The 19237-nt window shown below is 42.9% G+C and overlaps 1 protein-coding gene across 18 annotated transcripts in view; it reads left to right on the top strand.

Annotated features, from left to right (window-relative positions):
• Positions 1-19237, top strand: part of LOC105469709 (protein phosphatase 6 regulatory subunit 3) — a 158638-nt gene that overhangs the window by 68342 nt on the left and 71059 nt on the right. For 16 of the 18 annotated variants that reach the window (XM_011721135.2, XM_011721133.2, XM_011721132.2 and 13 more), the window contains 3 exons: positions 8607-8839; positions 14771-14957; positions 18350-18487. In XM_011721135.2, coding sequence (XP_011719437.2) covers positions 8613-8839; positions 14771-14957; positions 18350-18487 — 552 coding nt within the window. In that variant the 5' untranslated portion in view covers positions 8607-8612. Of the gene's footprint in view, positions 1-7401; positions 7497-8606; positions 8840-14770; positions 14958-18349; positions 18488-19237 lie in introns of all 18 variants that reach the window. The other 2 variants (XM_071074141.1, XM_071074142.1) reach the window with 2 other exon arrangements.

The raw sequence follows: 19237 nt of genomic DNA, 5'->3' as shown, positions 1-19237 counted from the left end.
TGCTTATAAACTTGGCCAGAGGTTCGGTGTAAACGCGTCTGCTGCTTATGGAATAATCAAGGGATGCCGTGAGGTCTGTTTTCTTGAGGTTGAGTGAGAATTCTAGTTTTTTGTCCACACTAATCAAATATCTTCGTTTCCCAACATTTTTTTAATGGCCTGGGCATTGCTTCTTCTTCTGAAAATATATTTTGAACTAGCTTATAAAATGAAATCAATTCTCAGAGATATGTACCTGTTTTTGTGTGTGTGTGTGTGTTTTATTTTTCAGATGGAGTCTCACTCTGTCACCCAGGCTGGAGTGCAATGGCACGATCTCGGCTCACTGCAGCCTCTGCTGACTGGGTTCAAGTGATTCTCCTGCCTCAGCCTCCTGAGTAGCTGGGATTACAAGTGCCTGCCACTGTGCCCGGCTAACTTTTGTATTTTTAGTAGAGACGGAGTTTCACCATCTTGGCCAGGCTGGTTTTGAACTCCTGACCTTGTGATCCACCCACTTCAGCTGCCCAAAGTGCTGGGATTACAGGTGTGAGCCACCGTGCCCAGCTGGTGTGCATCTGTTTTTAAATTTGGCTCCTTAAGGTCTAAACCAGCGAAGACCCACCTGTGCCTCTCGATGAAAGATCTAGCTCTTTGCATTATTTCAAGATGAAGGATTTGAAAACTTTCTTGTTATTGGTATAAATGTTTCTAGAAATTAGAGGCTACAAAACAGTTCTCGTTTTCTTGTGATCTGCTTTTTTTGAGTTGAAGAATGTCTGCCTTCATTTCAAGAATATACATGATTTCACCTGTATGTTTCTGTTTTAAAAGAGAGGAAAAACGTGGCCTATCACCTCTTCTTACCTACCCCACTTTGGCCCTTGTGTGGAAAACATTGTTAGTGATAGTAGCTGTGGAAGGAGATGGGGGGCTGTTTCAGTGCTGAGAGAGACTTTGAATTATAATGTCATTAGAGCGGGGCTGTCTAGTACAGCAGCCACTGGCCATGTGTGACTCTTGAGCATCTGAAATGTGGCTGGTTCAAATTGAGAGGTACTGTGAGCATAAAATACACATTGGATTTGGAAGACTTAGTACCAAAAGAAATAATATAACCCTGTTGGATATATTCTGTTAAAGATACTTTTAAATTTAATGTCATCATTTGTTTTTCTCTTTTACTTTTTGATGTGACTACTAGAACATCTAATGTGTGGCTCATAAGTTTATTTATTATTTCTGTTAGATGGGTCTGACTTGGATGACGTAGAGCTTGTGTAGTTCTAGTAGTTTTAATAGTGGTGGGAGAAGGGAGTGCTGACGGGAGACTTGGGGTGTATAGGAATTAGAACTTGGGCAATGTGTGTTTGCATGTCTTTGTATAAGATTGTGTGAAATTTGTGTGTCAAATATTTTCTTTGTAGTGTTGTGTTAAATATATAGTATTAAAAGTCATAACACATTTTGTTGTCTTAAGTCTTTCCCGTGTGTTTTCTTGGGCGGAAGCAGCTGCTTCTATTTTTGTTCTGTTTGTGCTCCATATGTTTAGGTAGCGGCAGCTTCTACTAGAAATATCTTCTGCGTGTTTATTGCCAGTCTGGCATATGATGTCAGATATTCACTTCGGTGTTGCTATCTTGAGGATTCCAGTGGGACCAGTTATTAAGAGGTATAGACAGAGCTGGTTTCATGGGTGTGGGACCTGTGCAGTCTCACAGGGCTCGGAAACACTTGGATTAATGCTCTGCTGTTTGGATTCTGTCTTGAAATGCATCATAATCTTTGAATCTTTTTCGGAATCTCTAAACATTTTGCTCTGGGCCCAGCTAGTTCTGGGTACAGTTATTTCACAGTTGATAGTGTACAGTTTATTGTTCTTGGATACAAAGTTGCCAAATTTAAGCAGAGTAAGTTCATTTTAGTGGGAGATTTTGAGTTTGAAATTCATTGAAGATCTTGTCATCCTCACAGCTGACTGCTCATTTGTGGGTGGGATCACCAGTAGTTCCTCTCTTCAGAGTTCTAATAGTTTATCTTTTGTCGTTTTTATGGTGTTATGTTCTGCCTCTGTCTTGTTGAATGAAAACCCATTAATATCAGCTTTTTCAGAGGGGGTTTCTGAGATAAATAACACAGTACCGTTTGCACTAGTATGCTTTCCTGTGTTTTTCATGACTATATAGTTATTTTGAATATATGGATTTAAATTTGTGAAGATGTAGATTAAAACAGTCCTCCATTTATGAATTGTAAGCTGTCAGCAGTGGTTTAAAATCAGGCATCAGCAGCATCTGGGGACTAGAGATGCAGAATCTCAGGCCTGAGCCCTGTTTTATTGAGTCAGAATCTGAGACTGTGTTTTATTTATTTATTTGTTTGTTTGTTTATTTTTTAAAATTTTAGGACAGGGTTTCACTCTTGTTCAGGGCGGTATGCAGTGGTATGATCATGGCTCACTACAGCCTCAACCTCCCAGGCTCAGGTGATTCTCCCACCTCAGCCTCCTGAGTAGCTGGGACTATAGGTGTGTGCCGCCTGTTGCCCAGGCTGGTCTCAAACTCCTGGGCTCAAGCGTTCTGCCCATTTTGGCTTTCCAAAATGCTGAGATTAGAGATGTGAGCCACCATGCCCAGCCAAGACTGCGTTTTGACGAGGCACTAGGCTATTCATTGCTGTGCCTATGAAAGTTTGGGAAACTTTAAAGCTCACTGATTTCATTGTTGGGTATATTCATTGCCCTAGTAGCTTCTGTTTGCCTGAGTGTGCGTATGTTGGTGCCTGTATTTTCTAGCTGCTATTGTGGGTCTTTCTTATTGACTCTCTGCAACCTGTTTATTTGCTAAGGATACTGAGGCTTAGAGATGAAGTAGCTTTCCTGAGGCCTCAGGGCTAGCCAATAGTGGAGCTGGTGTTAGAATCCAGGTCTGTTAAGATTCTTAATAGTCCTAAAAGAGGTTGAGGGGATTTGTATATTTGATGAAAACAAAGCGTTGTAGGTGGTTCACATAAATTATCATTGGACCCTTATTGAATATACTAGCATTCTACTAGCAGTGCCTTGGCAAAGTTCACAGATAGACTGATGTTCTTGTTCTACCTCTTGTAAATAATTTAGCCACTGTACCAGTTCCTAGTTCCTGTGTCAGAGACAGGGTGGCACCTTTTTCCAGAGAATGTCACTGCTTGAATACCTTGAATTCAAGGTACTTGGCCTCAGATTTTGAAAGGCTTTGATATCATGAAGGTATTTTAATAATTTTAGAGGGTCATTAAGTAAAGCAGTTGATCTGCGATGAATAGATTTACTCAACAAATGGATCCTTTGATCCTATTTTGTGTATATAAGATGGCAGTTTTCACTTGTCTTACATTACAGGAAGGTGGGGAACAGCAGACATTGTCCTCTGTGGCATAAAGTAACATGACTCCCCAGTGACCTGCTTTCTTAATCTTAGCCCTTTTGGAGAAAACTCCGTTTTCAAACTACTTAATCCAACTTACAAAAAAAACTCTAGGATTTTGAAGAAAGATAGAGGGTAGTTTGGCTTTACTAAACTCTTTGCCCCACTGACTTTGGTGGAAGAAATTATCCCTAAATCCTATTTAAGCACGGTCATGTGCTGCATATATGACGGTGCTCCCATAAGGTTATAATGGGGCTGAAAAATTCCTGTCACCTAATTAATGACTGATATCAATGATTAGTTTGGGGGGATTCTTTAAGGTGATTTTGCTACTTCAGCTAAACAACATCTTAACATGGTAGTGTCTGTTTAGATACACAAATACTTAGCATTGTCACGACTACCTCCGTGTTTCAGTACACAGTAACATGCTGTGTACGTTTATAGCCTAGCAGCAATAGGCTATACCAGATAGTCCAGGTGTGTAGTAGGCTAGACTGTGTAGGTTTGTGTAAGTCACTCCATGATATTCACACAACGACCAAGTCACCTGATGAAGCATTTCTCAGTCTGTATCCCTGTCATTATTCGTTGCATGGCTATGTAGTCTAGGTTGTGAATTTTAAAGGATATTTATGTTTACTAAAAACAAGTTGTTGAAGTTCTGACATTTTGGTTTTTCTGCATATTTTAGAGTAGTTATATTTTTTAAAGGACTCCATTTTACCCCAGGGCTCTGGCCAGTTGAACTTTGTAACTGTTATTTCATACCTGGCTTCTTCCTACTTGAAAGAGTACAAATAGGAGTGAAGGCCGAGCAGGGATGACTCACTTACCAGTGCCATTTGTTCCCAGTCAGCTTGCTGTTTGGCTAAAAGGTAAGATACGTAATTTTTGCATAAGGAATTAGCTGTGGATATATCTTGGTTTTGAGTTTGTAGTATGTCCAGTACAAAGATGTATATTTCAAAGTGTTCTTATCTGAAAAATGCTATTCTAACTCTGAATAGTGGGGAGCAAAAGGAATTAGTTGGCTGAATGTGGTGACTCACACCTGTAGTCCCAGCACTTTGAGAGGCTGAGGTGGTCGATTGCTTGAGGCTAGGAGATTGCTTGAGACCAGCCTGAGCAACATAGTGAGACCCTGTCTCTACAGAATTACAAAAAAAATTAGCCAGGTGTGGTGTTACAGGGCTATAGTCTCAGCTACTCTGGAGGCTGAGGTGGGAGGATCACCTGAGTCCAGGAGACAGAGGTTGTAGTGAGCCAGGATAGTTGCTAAAGAACTCCTTTTCTTGTGTTTAAATCTCAAGTTTAAAATCAGTGTACTAAACCCACAAAGTCATGGCTGGGGAATTGGAGGACCTGATTCATGAGTTAGGCCACGCTGCAGGAGCACACAGGCTCTGCTACAGGAAGGTTGCTTCTGGCTCACTGGAACAGCATTGGCAGGAACTTAGAGCAGTAGGTGACTTTCTTCCATGTGGTGATTTGGGGACCAAGGCATGTTCCATGTTTGGTTCTACCATCCCTCAGGGTCTTTTGGTCTTTCAGCATTCAGCCAGATACAGGTGAAGGACCATGGGAGGTTTGATGGCTCCTGGCACGATGGAGGAAACTCTGTCATGTGGCCACACCTATATGGTGAGTGCCCCAGGAAGGGGAGAATGGAGATGGGCGACTGTCAGCACCTCACTGGGCAGGGTGCAAGGGCTGTGGGGTAGGTGTTGGGTGGATTCAGGAGACTGCAGAAAGCAAAGTGGGTGTTAGTGGGACTTTTATTTCCTCTGGAACAAAGGACACTACACTTTTCTGTGAAAGACTAGGTAGTAAATATTTTAGACTTTGTGGGCCGCAGATGGCCTCTATCATATATTCTTTTTTTTTTTTCTTAAAACAACCCTTAAAAAATGTCAAAATCATTCATAGCTGGCAGGCTGTGAGCTGGATTTGGTTTGCCAACACCTCTTCTTACTTCATCACAACTAATTATCTCTCTTCTTTATAAACCCAGTATTAATGAGTTTCCTTTATAGTAAGGTTGAGATTTTGGAAGTCAGTTTTTACTTGAGGCAAATAAGTTGTATCTTGATTCATAATTCAGAAGTGTCATTTTATCTAGTTTTTAGACATAGCTTGTCACCTGATTGGTGAATGTATACCCTGTTTATTATTAGCTAAAAATAAGTGCTTGATATCAGATTCACTTTTTTTCTGATTTATTTCTTAGTATTTTTCATACTTTGCCTTTAATACTAAGTATGGGGAATAGTAGTAAAAATATATTTTAAAAAAAGGTTTTGTGATTTTTAAGAACACAGAGGAGCATGAGCTGTATTACTCCACCGGAAGCATTGGTGGGTGGCGCTGGCGTTGTTATTCCGTGCCCTCAGACAGCGAACGGTGGCGCTGGCGTTGTTATTCCGTGCCCTCAGACAGTGAACCACTTCTCTTCCTCTGTGGGAATGGAAACCCAACTTTTTCCCTCTTCCATTGAAGTTATCTTTTGTCTTTTTTTCTACTTGTTAGTTGTATTAGTATAAAATGGCATAATAAAGTTATTTTGTTTACCATTTCCCACTCGTCTGAAAATCGCAAAAAGCATTTATTGCTAAGGTTTATATCCACTGACCTTTTCCCCAAAGTTCTTTTCCTGTTACTTGTATGTCGTCTTTGCCCTTATTTCTTTAATATTTGTGTTAGAAGTAGCTTGCTCTTATTTCCTTCACTGGCAGATGTGTTACATTGCCCACTGGGTGGCTTCTGTGGATGCCCCTACCCACCCCTCGTCTTGAGCAGAGAAGTCCTGTTAGCTTAGGACCATAGTGGCTGCTGTCAGTGTGAGGAGTTGTGCTTCTCTAGCATGGTCTGTGATGTCATTTGGACATAATTATTAGACTAATCCAATAGAGGAACGAGAGAGCCCTGCCGCTGACTGTGGGCCACTGCTTTGTGTCATCCCACAGAGCTTTGTGCTGAACGTCAGTCCTCCACATCGACTCCTCTTGTAAGATGCTGTGTCCAGCCATCACAATGGCTGCCATCCTTAAATATGTCTTGGTCCTGTTGCTGCTAATTGATGTGAGCTTGTCGCCATGTGTCCTTTAAAGAATTTAAAGGTTTTTTTTTTTTTTAAAAACAAGGAAGACTTTTGTAACACCCTTCACTTTTTATAATATTCCTATTTAAAACTTGTTCTTTTAAGGAGCTTTTGAAAGCTTCATTAAAACTGTGCTTGGCTGGGCACGGTAACTCATGCCTGTAATCCCAGCACTTGGGGAGTCTGAGACAGGTGGATCACTTGAGGTTAGGAGTTTGAGACCAGCTTGGCCAACGTTATGAAACCCTGTCTCTACTAAAGATACAAAAAAAAAAAAAAAAAATCAGCCGGGTGTGATGGCATGCTGTAATCCTAGCTACTTGGGAGGCTGAGGTAGGGATTACTTGAACCCGGGAGGCAGAGGTTGCAGTGAGCTGAGATCATGCCACTGTACTCCAGCCTGGGTGACAGAACAAGACCCTGTCTCACAAAAAAACTCTACCTATATTTTAAATAATATGCTCATATACTTAAAGAATAAAATGTTCAGTGATCTCACTGCCTATCCTGTGAAGTGGATCTACTTTTTACAGAGCCTTGAGTAACCTGCCATGGTACAGAGTTTGTTTTCCTTCTTTTATTCCTGGATTGATCAGTGTTTATACTAGCAGTGTCAGTGATTTTGCCCTCTATGATCTCTATTTAAAAAATTTTTTTCTTTTTTTTGAGGCAGATGTTCATAAAAGCATAAAATCAGGATATATTCCTGCCTGATCTCCTAATGTGGGTGGGTTTTTTTTGTTGTGTTTTTTTGTTTTTTGTTTTTTTATGGAAATAGGGTCCTCACCCTGTTGCCCTGCTGGAGTATAGTAGCACAATCATGGTTTACTACAGCCTCAGCCTCCTTAGTAGCTGGTACTACAGGAGTGTGCCACAATGCCTGGCTAATTTTTTGAAATTTTTTTTTTCTTACAGACATGAGGTCTCACTATGTTGCATAGGCCGATCTTGAACTCCTAACCTCAAGTGATCCTCCCGCCTTGGTGCCTGCCAAAGTGCCGGGATTACAGGTGTGAGCCACTGTGCCTGGCCCAAATACATACTTCTAAAAATATGTGCTATGCATGGACTACCATCCTTTGCGGCCTCCTTCCTTTTACCTAGGCTCTTGTAAATAGCATGTGGATAGTCATGCTTTTTTGGAGATAATGATAATGGGACACCTCACTAAGTGGGTAGTGAAGCTCCAGCTTATACATAGGTTTCGTTTAGGGGTTACAGAGAGTCAGTATGTATTACCAAACTCCGGTTTAGGAATTCTGCAGTGAGCATATAGACAGACAGGAAAGGTCTTTGAATGGTCTACTGAGGTCTTTACTGTGATGCCATCATCCCATCATGTATCTCAAAAGTGGCTTTTGAGATCATCCCATCATGAATGGCAGCCTTTAGATCATGTAGTGAGCCCTCTGTTTTATGTTTCCGTTTGTAACAAATAAGTACCTTTTTTAGCTCTAGAATTTGAAGTAACAAACTCTGTTTTCCTTGTTGAGGAAGGATGGGCATGAAGCTGAGGAACGAATATGTATGTGGCGTAGTGATTGGGTTTCATTGTCATGTTTTGCTAGTAACCAGAGGAGAAGCAGTTTCTCTAACTCCTCGAGAATTAGTTTTCAGTTTTTAGTAGTATATTAAAAATGGCACAGATTTTACCAGTTTATTTCTTCAGGCTTTTGACTATGAAAGTACTGATTTGCAGTGATTATTTAGTTCTTAGTCTTCTGAAGCCTTCTAGATATTTAGGCCTCACTGCTTATCACTTGTTGCTGAAGATATTCTGTCCTTCACCGTTAAGAAAAGAGTGACTTTTCTCTTTTCCCAGCATCACTTCTTAACAAAGTATGGATGAATTACTTTTGCAGGTTAAAATCGTCCCAAGTGTTAGCTTTGAGCATTTTCAAGTCAAAATTTTTTATCAATTAAAATATTTTCTTTTTTGAGAAGGAAAAAATTCTGCCAGTTATGCTTTAAAAAGTATTTTATAGGTTCAGTGTGAAGCTTATTTAACTTATGTGAGCGAAGTTGGCATTTTAGACTATAAAACTGAACTGAAATATGAATTATGGAAAATTAATTTGTAAAGTTGAAATTTTATGAAATACTTTCTGCATTTTGTTTAGACCAGCATGTTTTGGAAATTTGATCTTCACTCATCATCCCACATAGACACACTTCTAGAAAGAGAAGATGTAACACTGAAGGAGTTAATGGATGAGGAAGATGTTTTACAGGAATGTAAAGCCCAGAACCGCAAACTTATAGAGTTTCTGTTAAAAGCAGAATGTCTCGAAGATTTAGTCTCATTCATTATAGAAGAACCACCTCAAGACATGGATGAAAAGATCAGATACAAGTAAGACAATTCAATCTTTTCTCTAGAGTGGGACTAAAGTGAATTGGGGGTAGAATATACAGCTCTTGTTCAAGGATTCTCCAGTGTGACTGTCGCCATTTACAGAAGGGTAAGATAGTCAAGAATGACAGGCTCAGTGGAGCACAAAATCCATTCTAGCAGTAAGTCCAGGGAATCACAAGAGTTTAAAATGAGTGTTCTGAATTTCATTCAAAGGTTTTTTGGAAAGGCAGCGTGCTTTGTAAACAATGACGACAAATGTCTCAAAAATAGTAAGATGATTAAAATATTTACTTTACAAATAGGAAGATGGACATTATGTGACTACGCAAAATCGCACAGCAAATCTAAGTCAGAACTTGGGGTTACTGAGAGCATTGCTTATACAATAAATTCTGACCTTTTATCAGCTGAAAATAAAGGAATGGGTATTAGTGAACATCAGTGTAGCTGGTCACACCATGGGTAACTACAGTGGATTTTGTCTGCTAGTTTAATCTGCTTACAAAGAGAACGACAGTACAGTGAGAATCCATTATTACCATCACTATAACACTTTTTATACAAACCCCTGGAAACTCCATAGGTATGTAAAGTATTGGGGCTTCAGTTAATTATTTCTCCATATCCAACTCTATTGAAATATTTGGCTCTTTTCCCTCCAGAAGATAGAGCAACTTCAGAAACAAAAATTGATGCATTACATAAACTTAATGGAATAGGAAGAATTAGGCTTTTAGTAGTGTCTCTCTTGCCATTTCTCCCTCAGTTTCCCTTTCTTTTCAGACATCTTTTCCTTTCTTCTTGGGGAGAAATGTGTTGTTGGGGAAATACTTGTTAACGCTTTCAAGTTGCTAGTGGCTTAGGTCTTCAAAGATGCCATGTTCTCTGCCAACCATTAACATTGATACCTAGCATTTAGTGAAAGCCTTCACTCAGAGATTAGTGTCTTAAAAAAGAGGAGGAAAGGCCGGACGCGGTGGTTCATGCCTGTAATCCCAGCACTGTGGGAGGCTGAGGCGGGTAGATCACATGAGGTCAGTAGTTTGAGACCAACCTGGCCAACATGGTGAAACCCTGAGTCTACTAAAACTACAAAAATTAGCTGGTCCTGTTGGCAGGCGCCTGTAATCCCAGCTACTCAGGAGACTGAGGCAGGAGAATCACTTGAACCCGGGAGGCCGTGGCAGACATGCTAGTGTGCTCTCATCCCCCAAACGATAGACACTTTGCTACTTGGAATTCCCTTCACAGTGAACTAGTGTATGGGTGGTGCTACTTGAATTGGGGCTCATCCGTGTAGGAGGGGTGTGATATGCATCAGAGAGCACAGGTTTTGGATCCGCCCCTTCAGAGGAGTATGACCCTCTTCTCTTCCAATCTCTGAGAGCTTGGGCAGGGAGCTTACCCTTCTTGGGTCTGTTTCCTCACATGCTGAGTGAGGCTAGTGATGTTTTAATCATTGAAGAGTAGGCATGCCTTCTATGAAGGGCTTACTTTCTCCAAAAGAAGTAGTGGCCCCTCCCACCCATTATAACTGTGTGGCACTTGTATTGTGTTGCTTTGCCAGTGTTTTTGCCTTTGAGGTGGCAAGAGCAAATGCGCCTCCTCTGGACACAGCCTTCTGCATGGTACCATTTTGAAGGAGCACCACTTGAGTTGGATAGGGCAGTACTCTGCCATGCTTCTGGCCTGAGCAGAGTCACCACCTGTGTGTAATGTACCTTGGATGATGCCACAGCTAGATGAGCATAGAGGGGTTTTTCAGCTGGGATCTGAAAGTGTTTTAGGGTTATGGTTGACTACAGTCATTTAAGGAAGTTTAGACTGGGATTGTGTAGTTTTGGGATGAAAGAGTAATTGCTGTATTGGGGTAAACCAGACTAAAAAGCCCACCAATAGTTTGTCAGGTAAGACCTCTGGAGAAAAATGGAGCATGACGAGACAGGGAATGCTAAAGGTGGTGGAGTGGGCAGAGGAGCTCAGGGAAGGCCTAATTAAGATGGTGCCATCTCGTCAGAGCCATGCAGGAATTAAGGGGGTTGCCAAGTGGGTACTTAAAACAAGGAACATCCAGGCAGAGGGAACAGCAAGTATGGAAGCCCTAATGTGCTCGTGTGCGTGGTGTACCCCAAGAACATGTGGGCAGCCAGAGAAGCGGCAGCATTGTGAATGAGGGAAAATGGAAGGTGGGAGAGTTGGGGTGAAGTTGGAGCACCTCTAGAGACAGGCCATACAGGGCCTGGTAGGCTCAGCCAGGATGCTTGCTATACTTGGGACAAGATGGGAAGCCACCAGAGGGTTTTGAGCAAGTATGTGCCATAGTCTGACTTTGTTCCCGGGAGTGCTGTGCCTGCTCTGTGGTTAGGGACTGTAGGAGGACAGAAGTGGAAGTACAGTTGGCTGCAGTGATCAGCAGAGAATAATAAGATCTTAGTGGACGTGATTGGTGAGAAGCAGTCAGATTCCCGGAGGCACTAGATGAAGTTAGAACTCAAGGGGTTTCCTCTAGGTATGGAATGGGAGATAAAGTGTCAAGAGTGACTATGAGGATTTTGGCCTGGGCAGTTGAGAGGATGGAGTGGCTTTATGGCAGTGAAGAAAGATTGCAGAGGGAAAGGGCAGGAGTTTGGGTCTGGCCCTGTCACATTTGAAATGCCTGTTAGACGTGAGGCAGAGATGAGGCCTAGCAGCAGGTAGACGGAGGACATGTAAAGCCATGAGGCTGAATGAGATTGCCGGCGGAGCTGGAAGAAAGCTTCCGAAACTGGAGATGGGTAGTATGGGCTGGCCAGGGTTCCACTGAGGGATGGATGAGTGACTGGATGCAAGAGGAGAACCTGGGGGCTGCTACCCTGGAAACCAGGGGAAAGTCTGGCTTCAGGAAGGAGAGGGGGACAGTGGGTTAGGGGTACTGCTCATAAAAAAACCACTCGGTTTGTAACGTGGAGATCATGGGCCCCATCAGTGCAGGTTCTTTAGAGGGGCCCGAGTGAAAGCCTGGAGACAAGCAGAGACAATTCTTTTTAAGTGATTTCCTGTAACAGGAGCAGAAAGGAAGTGGTAGGTCGAGGCAGATGTGGAGTCAGGGGCGGTGTGCGGTTTTGTTTTTTCCTAAATGGAAGTGATGGCCTGTGAGAATGTTGCAGCACAGAGGAAGCACAGCCAGTGTGAGGGAGCAGGCCACTGAGCGATGCGTTGTGCTGGATGGGCGGGGGTGGGGGCATGTGGTCCAGAGCACACATGCAGGATGACCTCAGGAGCACGGGCTGCTCCCCTGGAGCAGGGAGGAAGCACCTAGGTGTAGGTCGGGATGTGGTAGGGCTGGGACCTCTTCTGATTGCCTCCTCTGTGTTCTCAGGCAAAGGAAGTGAGGTCAGAGCCTGTGGAGGAGGAGGGGCCTTGCTGAGGGTGGAGTGGAGGCATCTTCGGGTGCTTGGGAAGCTGCTGCACCACCCCCTTTTTTTTTTTTTTTTTTAAAGGCAGAGTCTTGCTCTGTCGCCCAGGCTGGAGTGCAGTGGCACAGTCATAGCTGGCTGCAACCTCCGCCTCTCAGGTTCAAGTGTTTCCTGTGCCTCAGCCTCCTGAATAGCTGAGACTACAGGCATGTACCACCATACCTGGTAAATGTTTGTGTTTTTAGTAGAGATGGGGTTTTGCCATATTGGCCAGGCTGGTCTTGAACTCCTGACCTCAGGTGATCCACCTGTCTTGGCCTCCCAAAGTACTGGGACTGTTGGTGTGAGCCACTGCGCTCGGCCTTGAGAAGCTTCTTGAATGTTAAGGAGGGAGGGAAGGAGAATAGCCCCAGCCTGTGTGGAGCCAGAACTCTGAGCTTTTTGTGTAATGTCTAACATTATGCATGCTTCTTGAGTTAGGTCATACCACCCAGTCACCTAGAAAAAGTGAACAAATTTTAAAGTTGCTCATCTGGACTTTGTCAGAGTTTGGAGAAAACACTCATGCATTTGATTCACAGCCAGGAGTCCGCTGCCTTTCACTGAGTCCTCTATTTGTCAGCAGTTTCCACATTAAGACAGTTGAGTGAGTGCAACTCCCCAACCCACCCTAGCAGCATTCTGCCATTTTATAGTGAAAATAAAGAGGAATGAAAACAGCTGTCATTTTTTAAGCACTTACTTACTTTATGCCAGGCCCTCTTCCCAGCCTTTTTTACTCCTCTCCTCCATAAGATAAGGACAATAGTCCTTAATCTTACTAACTTGGAAACTGAGGCCCAGAGAGGTTAAGTAACTTGCCCAAGGTTATACAGCATGTAAGTGGTAGAGGCTGGTTTTGAACTTAGCTAGTGTGACTCTAGTTGCTGCACCTATAACCACTGTATCAGCCCACTCCTGGGATAATGGGTACTTTACAGGGGTTTATATTCTGGCATGTTGAAGCCCATGTTATGTAAATTGAGAGAGACTTTACTTCCCAAAGACCCATACATCTGCCAGGTCTGTTTTTTTTCCTTTTCTGTTTTCTTTATACAAAGGCTTATTTCGGGACCTTCTCATACTCTTCTGTCTTTAGGCCTCACATCAGAGCCTGTCAAGTGCTGCAGCTTTCTGGTTCATCACCAGTGGTCTTTTTGTGCCAGGGTCTTGCTGCAGGCAGCACTTGCTTGCCTTGGATGCCCCAGGTGTGTCCTATATGTGTCTCTCCCGCCCCAGTCTTCCCTGGTTTCTTTTGTCGTACAGCCACGTTTGGCTATTTTGCCATCTCCCTGTCTTGCTCGGCCTTTGAGCTTGCCACTCCTGATGACTGTTTGGGGCACTGGGTCCTGGCTATTTAGCAGGGAGGAGTGTAAGAGCAGAGTAATCCTGGGTCAGCTAGAGTATCGTCTGGATAGGCTCAACGTCTCTGTTGTTACTAGTGAAAACAGACACGAGATTGTGGTAGAAGGAGTAAGTGGAGAAAATGGACCTGCTGCCTGTTTGCGGAGGGTCAGTGGTCTGGTCGTCAGAGGCAAGCATGCTTTAGGGGGTGCAGGCATTTCTAAAGCCGTGGGATCTGTAGAAGAGCCTGTGTGGTTCCATCCAGAGCAGGTGTCATGTTCTTAGCTGTGGGCCTGTATCCTACAGGAGAGAGAGCACGGTGAAGACTGACAGTGGACTGATTTTGTGTCTGTGCTAATCTCCAGATACTGGAAGGCTGATGTGGAGAGCACTAGTTTTGTTTTGTTTTGGTTTTGACACAAGGTCTCACTCTTGTCCAGGCTGGAGTGCAACAGTTATAGCTCACTGTAGCCTCAAACTTGTGGGCTCAAGTGATCCTCTAATCTCAGCCTCCTAAATAGCTAGGACTACATTATTTTGGTATACTGCTTCCTGCCTTGGTAGCCTAGGCTGATGTCCTCTTCCCTGCTTCATTATAGTAGGATGCTTACTCTCTTAAGATGTAATATAGACTGAAAACAACTTCGTAGTACCATTTGCAACCCATCTAAAGATAAAGGCTGGTCCAGGTCCCTACAGAGTGTCTTAAGTCATTACCAGGTGCTGTGTGCAGTGCAATTTCCTGGAAACCAGTGTGCTCCACAGTTGTCCGCAAGCTATGCTGCTTCCCATGCCAGAGGAGGCTGTAGCCCGACGGCTCGCACCTCCAGCCGCTTTTCTCGCTGATCATGGAGAAGGCCCGGGCCCTGCAGCATGACCTCCCTGGGCTCCAGAGTACTAGGTGTGCTCTAGTTTTTTCAGGGAAAATGTATTCTTATTAAAGCTTGGTTTAAAAACAATTTTTTAGATAGTAGAAAATTTATTTTAGTCTGGAGGTTGGTTGAACAGAATGAATTGAAATGATTTCCTGATTCCCAGTAAATGATTTTATTGTTCTCACAAAATCTCGGGAAGCCTTTCTGATTTGTGTTTATCTTTATATAATTAAACTGTTAATAAAGATGATGATGTAAGTATCCTGTTCTTCTAGGTATCCAAATATATCTTGTGAGTTGCTCACTTCTGATGTCTCCCAGATGAATGATAGACTGGGAGAAGATGAATCCTTGCTAATGAAATTATATAGCTTCCTCCTAAACGATTCCCCTTTGAACCCACTACTTGCCAGTTTCTTCAGCAAGGTGCTAAGTATTCTTATCAGCAGAAAACCAGAACAGGTAAATATGATTTTCCGAAAGGTAAGTATTAGGCTGATCATCCCCTTGAGGTGATCCCCCAGTCGCTGTTGCTTTAGAGTTCTAAGAGAATGTATTTTAAACCTTAAACATTCTAAGCACTCACATACTATTTATACATTGACGAATATTTCTAATGTGGTATAATCTCAAATTTCACGTAATTTGTTAGCATACTTTGGTTTCCTCTTTTGATAAGTGGGTAGAAGATGAGAATATTGGGTACCCATTTGTGAAGACAGGGCTTAACTAAGATGGCAAGTGTAATAACTAAGCCATTGAATATGTCACCAAACGCTTTGTTTTGTTTTTCCCCTATTGATGATCACAGATGAAGCTTAAACCAAAAACCTTTCCCACAAATGTAATTGGTGATTGGTTTGTACTAATGGTGATTCTGTTTTGATTCTACTCAAAACTGCTCCAGTGTCAGGCTTGAGACATCTGAGTGTATAGACTGCTGTATACATTTGTAGCTCTGCTGTTCATATCCAGTGTGGTTTGACAAAAACTTCACTTGGTTCTTTAAGTGTGGTCCCTGAAGCAGCAGCACCTCAGTAGAGAATTTTGTTAGAAATGTAAGTTCTTTTTTTTTGGAGTCTTACTCTGTCGCCCAGGCTGGAGTGCAGTGGCCGGATCTCAGCTCACTGCAAGTTCCGCCTCCCGGGTTTACACCATTCTCCTACCTCAGCCTCCCGAGTAGCTGGGACTACAGGCGCCCGCCAACCCGCCCAGCTAGTTTTTTTGCATTTTTTAGTAGAGATGGGGTTTCACTGTGTTAGCCAGGATGGTCTCGATCTCCTGACCTTGTGATCCGCCCGTCTCGGCCTCCCAAAGTACTGGGATTACAGGCTTGAGCCACCGCGCCCGGCCAGAAATGTAAGTTCTTGAGCCCTATTCCACACCTGCTGAATCAGAAACTCTGAGGGGTGGGCCCTACAGTCTGGGTTTTAGCAAGCCTTCAGCTAACTCTGATGCATGCTGACATTTGAGAACCTCTGCTTTAGTGGATATTGTTGTGAAAAAGGATCTGCTTATCTGGAGATTTTAGTCATTTTATGGAAATAGGCACCCAGGGAACAACTAGAGCCTCAGATATTCAAGTATAAACTATAGCAGATTTGCCAGAATTGCAACAAGTATGAGTGTGATGATACGGGGTAAAAGTGGTCAAACCAGTTGGTCCTGCCATCCTTCATGATAGAAAATGGCTCTGGGTGACCCATTCTTGCTCTCAGCACTTGTGGAAGGACTGGAGCTATTTTGGGCCCAGTGTGTCCTGTCCTATGCCAAGGTAAAGTGGATACATGTTTTATTTTAGAAAGAGATACCATTCTTTCTTTCACTTAATGGAGTAGGATAAGCTTCCTAAGTTGATTGGAAATAAGATTCTTTTCACTTTGATAGTAATCCCCAAATCATGATTACTCTAATGTAGATTGTCTGTTTTTTTCTGCCTTCTAGTTAGAAATACAAGAACTGCTGGCTGTTTTAGGAGAGTGGAAGCCAACCTATCACCCTGATATTACCAGGCAGTTCTCAGGGCTGGTTGTTACAGCCATTATCCAGACATTATGCTTCATTGTGCTTTTTCTCCTCACTTCTGTGCTGTTGGGACCCAAGTTTGCAAGCCCCGATTTTCAGTGTACACATAGAGAGAATACACTTAAAACTTTATGGGGCCTTGAGTATTTTGTATTAGACGTCAGAGTCCAACCCGACATTCTATCTGTGTAGAGATGATGGCACTTGCCAGTTACATTCTGAGACAAGAGCCCCTCGGCCTTTTGCTTGTTACACTTCCCTGTCACAACTGTATGAATGATAGCAAGAGGATTCAGTGGCTGTGGGTTAAGATCAAACCTGGCATTTCTCTATCCTTTGCAAATTAGGAGTGTAAATAAAGGTTTTCTGTTATGTGATAGTATTAGTAGGGATCTATGCAACTGTAAGGAAGGACAAAAATTGAGACTCAACTGGCTTAACCAGTAAAGGCATTTGTTAGCTCATGGAACAGAAAGTTGCGTAGTGGGGCATCTTCAGTGCTGCATGAGTCAGCACCCCAGTGGGGTCATCTGGGCCACAGGTCCGTGTTGTTAGTGCTGTACTGTCCACCACACTAGCTCGGGTTTGTTCCTTTGGGCTTCAGGTCTGCTGTTTCTGGCACTGAATTATGGAATACTTGGTCACATGTGACTTTTTTCATCCTTTCTCCTCTACTGTCCTTTTAAAAACTATTGTGGGACCCAATTGTGAGTGAATTATTTATGTGTCATGTCATTTCTTGAAGTTTTATATCATAATGCTTGACCTCATTGTCTAGAGAAGCAACGTGTGTTGGTTAATCCTGTATTTATACTTAATTGTATGAAGCAGTTTTAGTTGTCATCTCTGGCTATTAGACTTCATATGATCTAATGGAAAGATTGTGGCTTTTGTGGCATACAAATCCAAGTTTAAATCCCAGGCAGCCACCTTTTAGCTCTGGAAGATACTTTCTGAGCCTTGGTTTCCTCATCTCTAATGGGGTGTGGGGGTGGGAGTGACATATTCAACCCCCCCACGTCCCAGGGCTTTTGAGAAATTTCAGTAAGATCCTGTTATAGCAGCTGCCACACTCCCCCTGGGACTCACAGAGGGTTTGGGAATAGATGACATGTGCACATGAACAGAGGCAGAGGCAACGAGGCTGCATGGGACACGGGGATGCGTGGGACAGAGTCATCTCCCTGATCTCCCAGTGCAGAAGAGGCCAGCAACAGGGGCCTGATTTCCGTGGCTATTCTCACGTTCCTTCAGGGTAGCTCTCTGCCTCTCCACCAGCTGCCCTTCTTGTGCTAAGCTATTGGAGTGAATTGGTGAAGTCAAAATCCAAGGCGATGTTTGTGTAGCCAGGTGAGTTAGTTACTTTGACTGGAGTAGAAATGTTTGTTTTGAAATTTTTTTCTCATACTTGTTAGGGTCCAATTAGGATTTTGAATGTTACTCATTTTGGTGCAGAATCTTAACAGACTTGCTTTATGTTCATAAACTGTAAAATGGTATATTCTCTTGCTCTTTATAGGGATATTAAATTTTTGATCCCCATTCTTTGAGAATGAATAATGGAAGTGAATAGAAATAAAAGATTCTGTTAAGTTGTATTTGTATTAATGGACATGTGCTAATTTAGGGTTTTTTTTTCCAAGGGGTTTTTGAGTGTTGTAACTATCAGCCAGGCTTTCCAATTTGATATCTTGTTGGTAATTCAGGATTTGCCATTTCTCAACCTAAAGTAGTGATAAAATTGGGAGGAGTGGGGGTTGGGACTTAAAAGGTAAAGTTTATAGTTTCCAAGTTACATGTCTTTCAGTTTCTGATCTGTTCTTCTCTAGATTGTGGATTTCTTAAAGAAGAAGCATGATTTTGTAGACCTTATTATAAAGCACATAGGAACTTCTGCTATCATGGATTTGTTGCTCAGGCTCCTGACATGTATTGAACCTCCACAGCCCAGGCAAGATGTACTGAATGTGAGTAGAATTCTGACCTGCTGTTGACTGGGGTTAGGGTGCTGGCATGTGAGCCCACCAGGCTGCTGTGTGCTGGGAGGGATTGCATGGGATTAGGGTACTTGGTAGCAGAGAGTTGTCTGGGGAGCAGGTAACAGGGTGGGGGAGAAAGGTTGTTCCAAGATAGGAAGAGATCCAGATTTTGCAGAGCTAGAATTTCAGATGGGCATATCCGTAGGTGTGTGGAATGTTTTGTTGTGAGTGTTTTTTCCTTTTTGCTGGTTTGCTTTTTATGGGGGTGGCGAGACATTATGGGTTGAGCATTTGTCTTAAATCTGGGCCTGATGGTAAAAGCAGAAATGAGAGGGTTGGGAGCTCGAAGTCCCATATGAGTATGTTGTGAGGCCACACTCTTCAGGGCCACCTCTGAAGGTCAAAACGGAGAGGTGTTGATAACATCCAGTGATTCAGACTTCAGAAGTAATTCTCTTCTCATGGGTACCTAGGAACAAAGGATAAGGAGAGCAGAGTTTACTTTGAGAAGGACATATTTTAAAATGTGGACAAATGGTGATTTTTAGGATGTATGCCTCCTGAATAGATGTCTTAGGTGGAATTTGGGTGGGAAGGAGGGGAGGGTGTGAGTAACTTGAAAATAAGGTTTCTCCCAGGCTCCCATCTCTGCCTTCTCTTCTTGTCTTTTGTGTCTTCTCCTCTTCCTTTCTTTTTTGAGTTGGAGTCTCACTCTGTCACCCAGGCTGGAGTGCAGTG

The sequence above is a fragment of the Macaca nemestrina genome, chromosome 12 (assembly GCF_043159975.1).
Source record: "Macaca nemestrina isolate mMacNem1 chromosome 12, mMacNem.hap1, whole genome shotgun sequence".
Lineage (NCBI taxonomy): Eukaryota > Metazoa > Chordata > Mammalia > Primates > Cercopithecidae > Macaca > Macaca nemestrina.
Note: the sequence above shows the minus strand (reverse complement) of the source record. Positions and strands in the feature narration are given on the sequence as shown.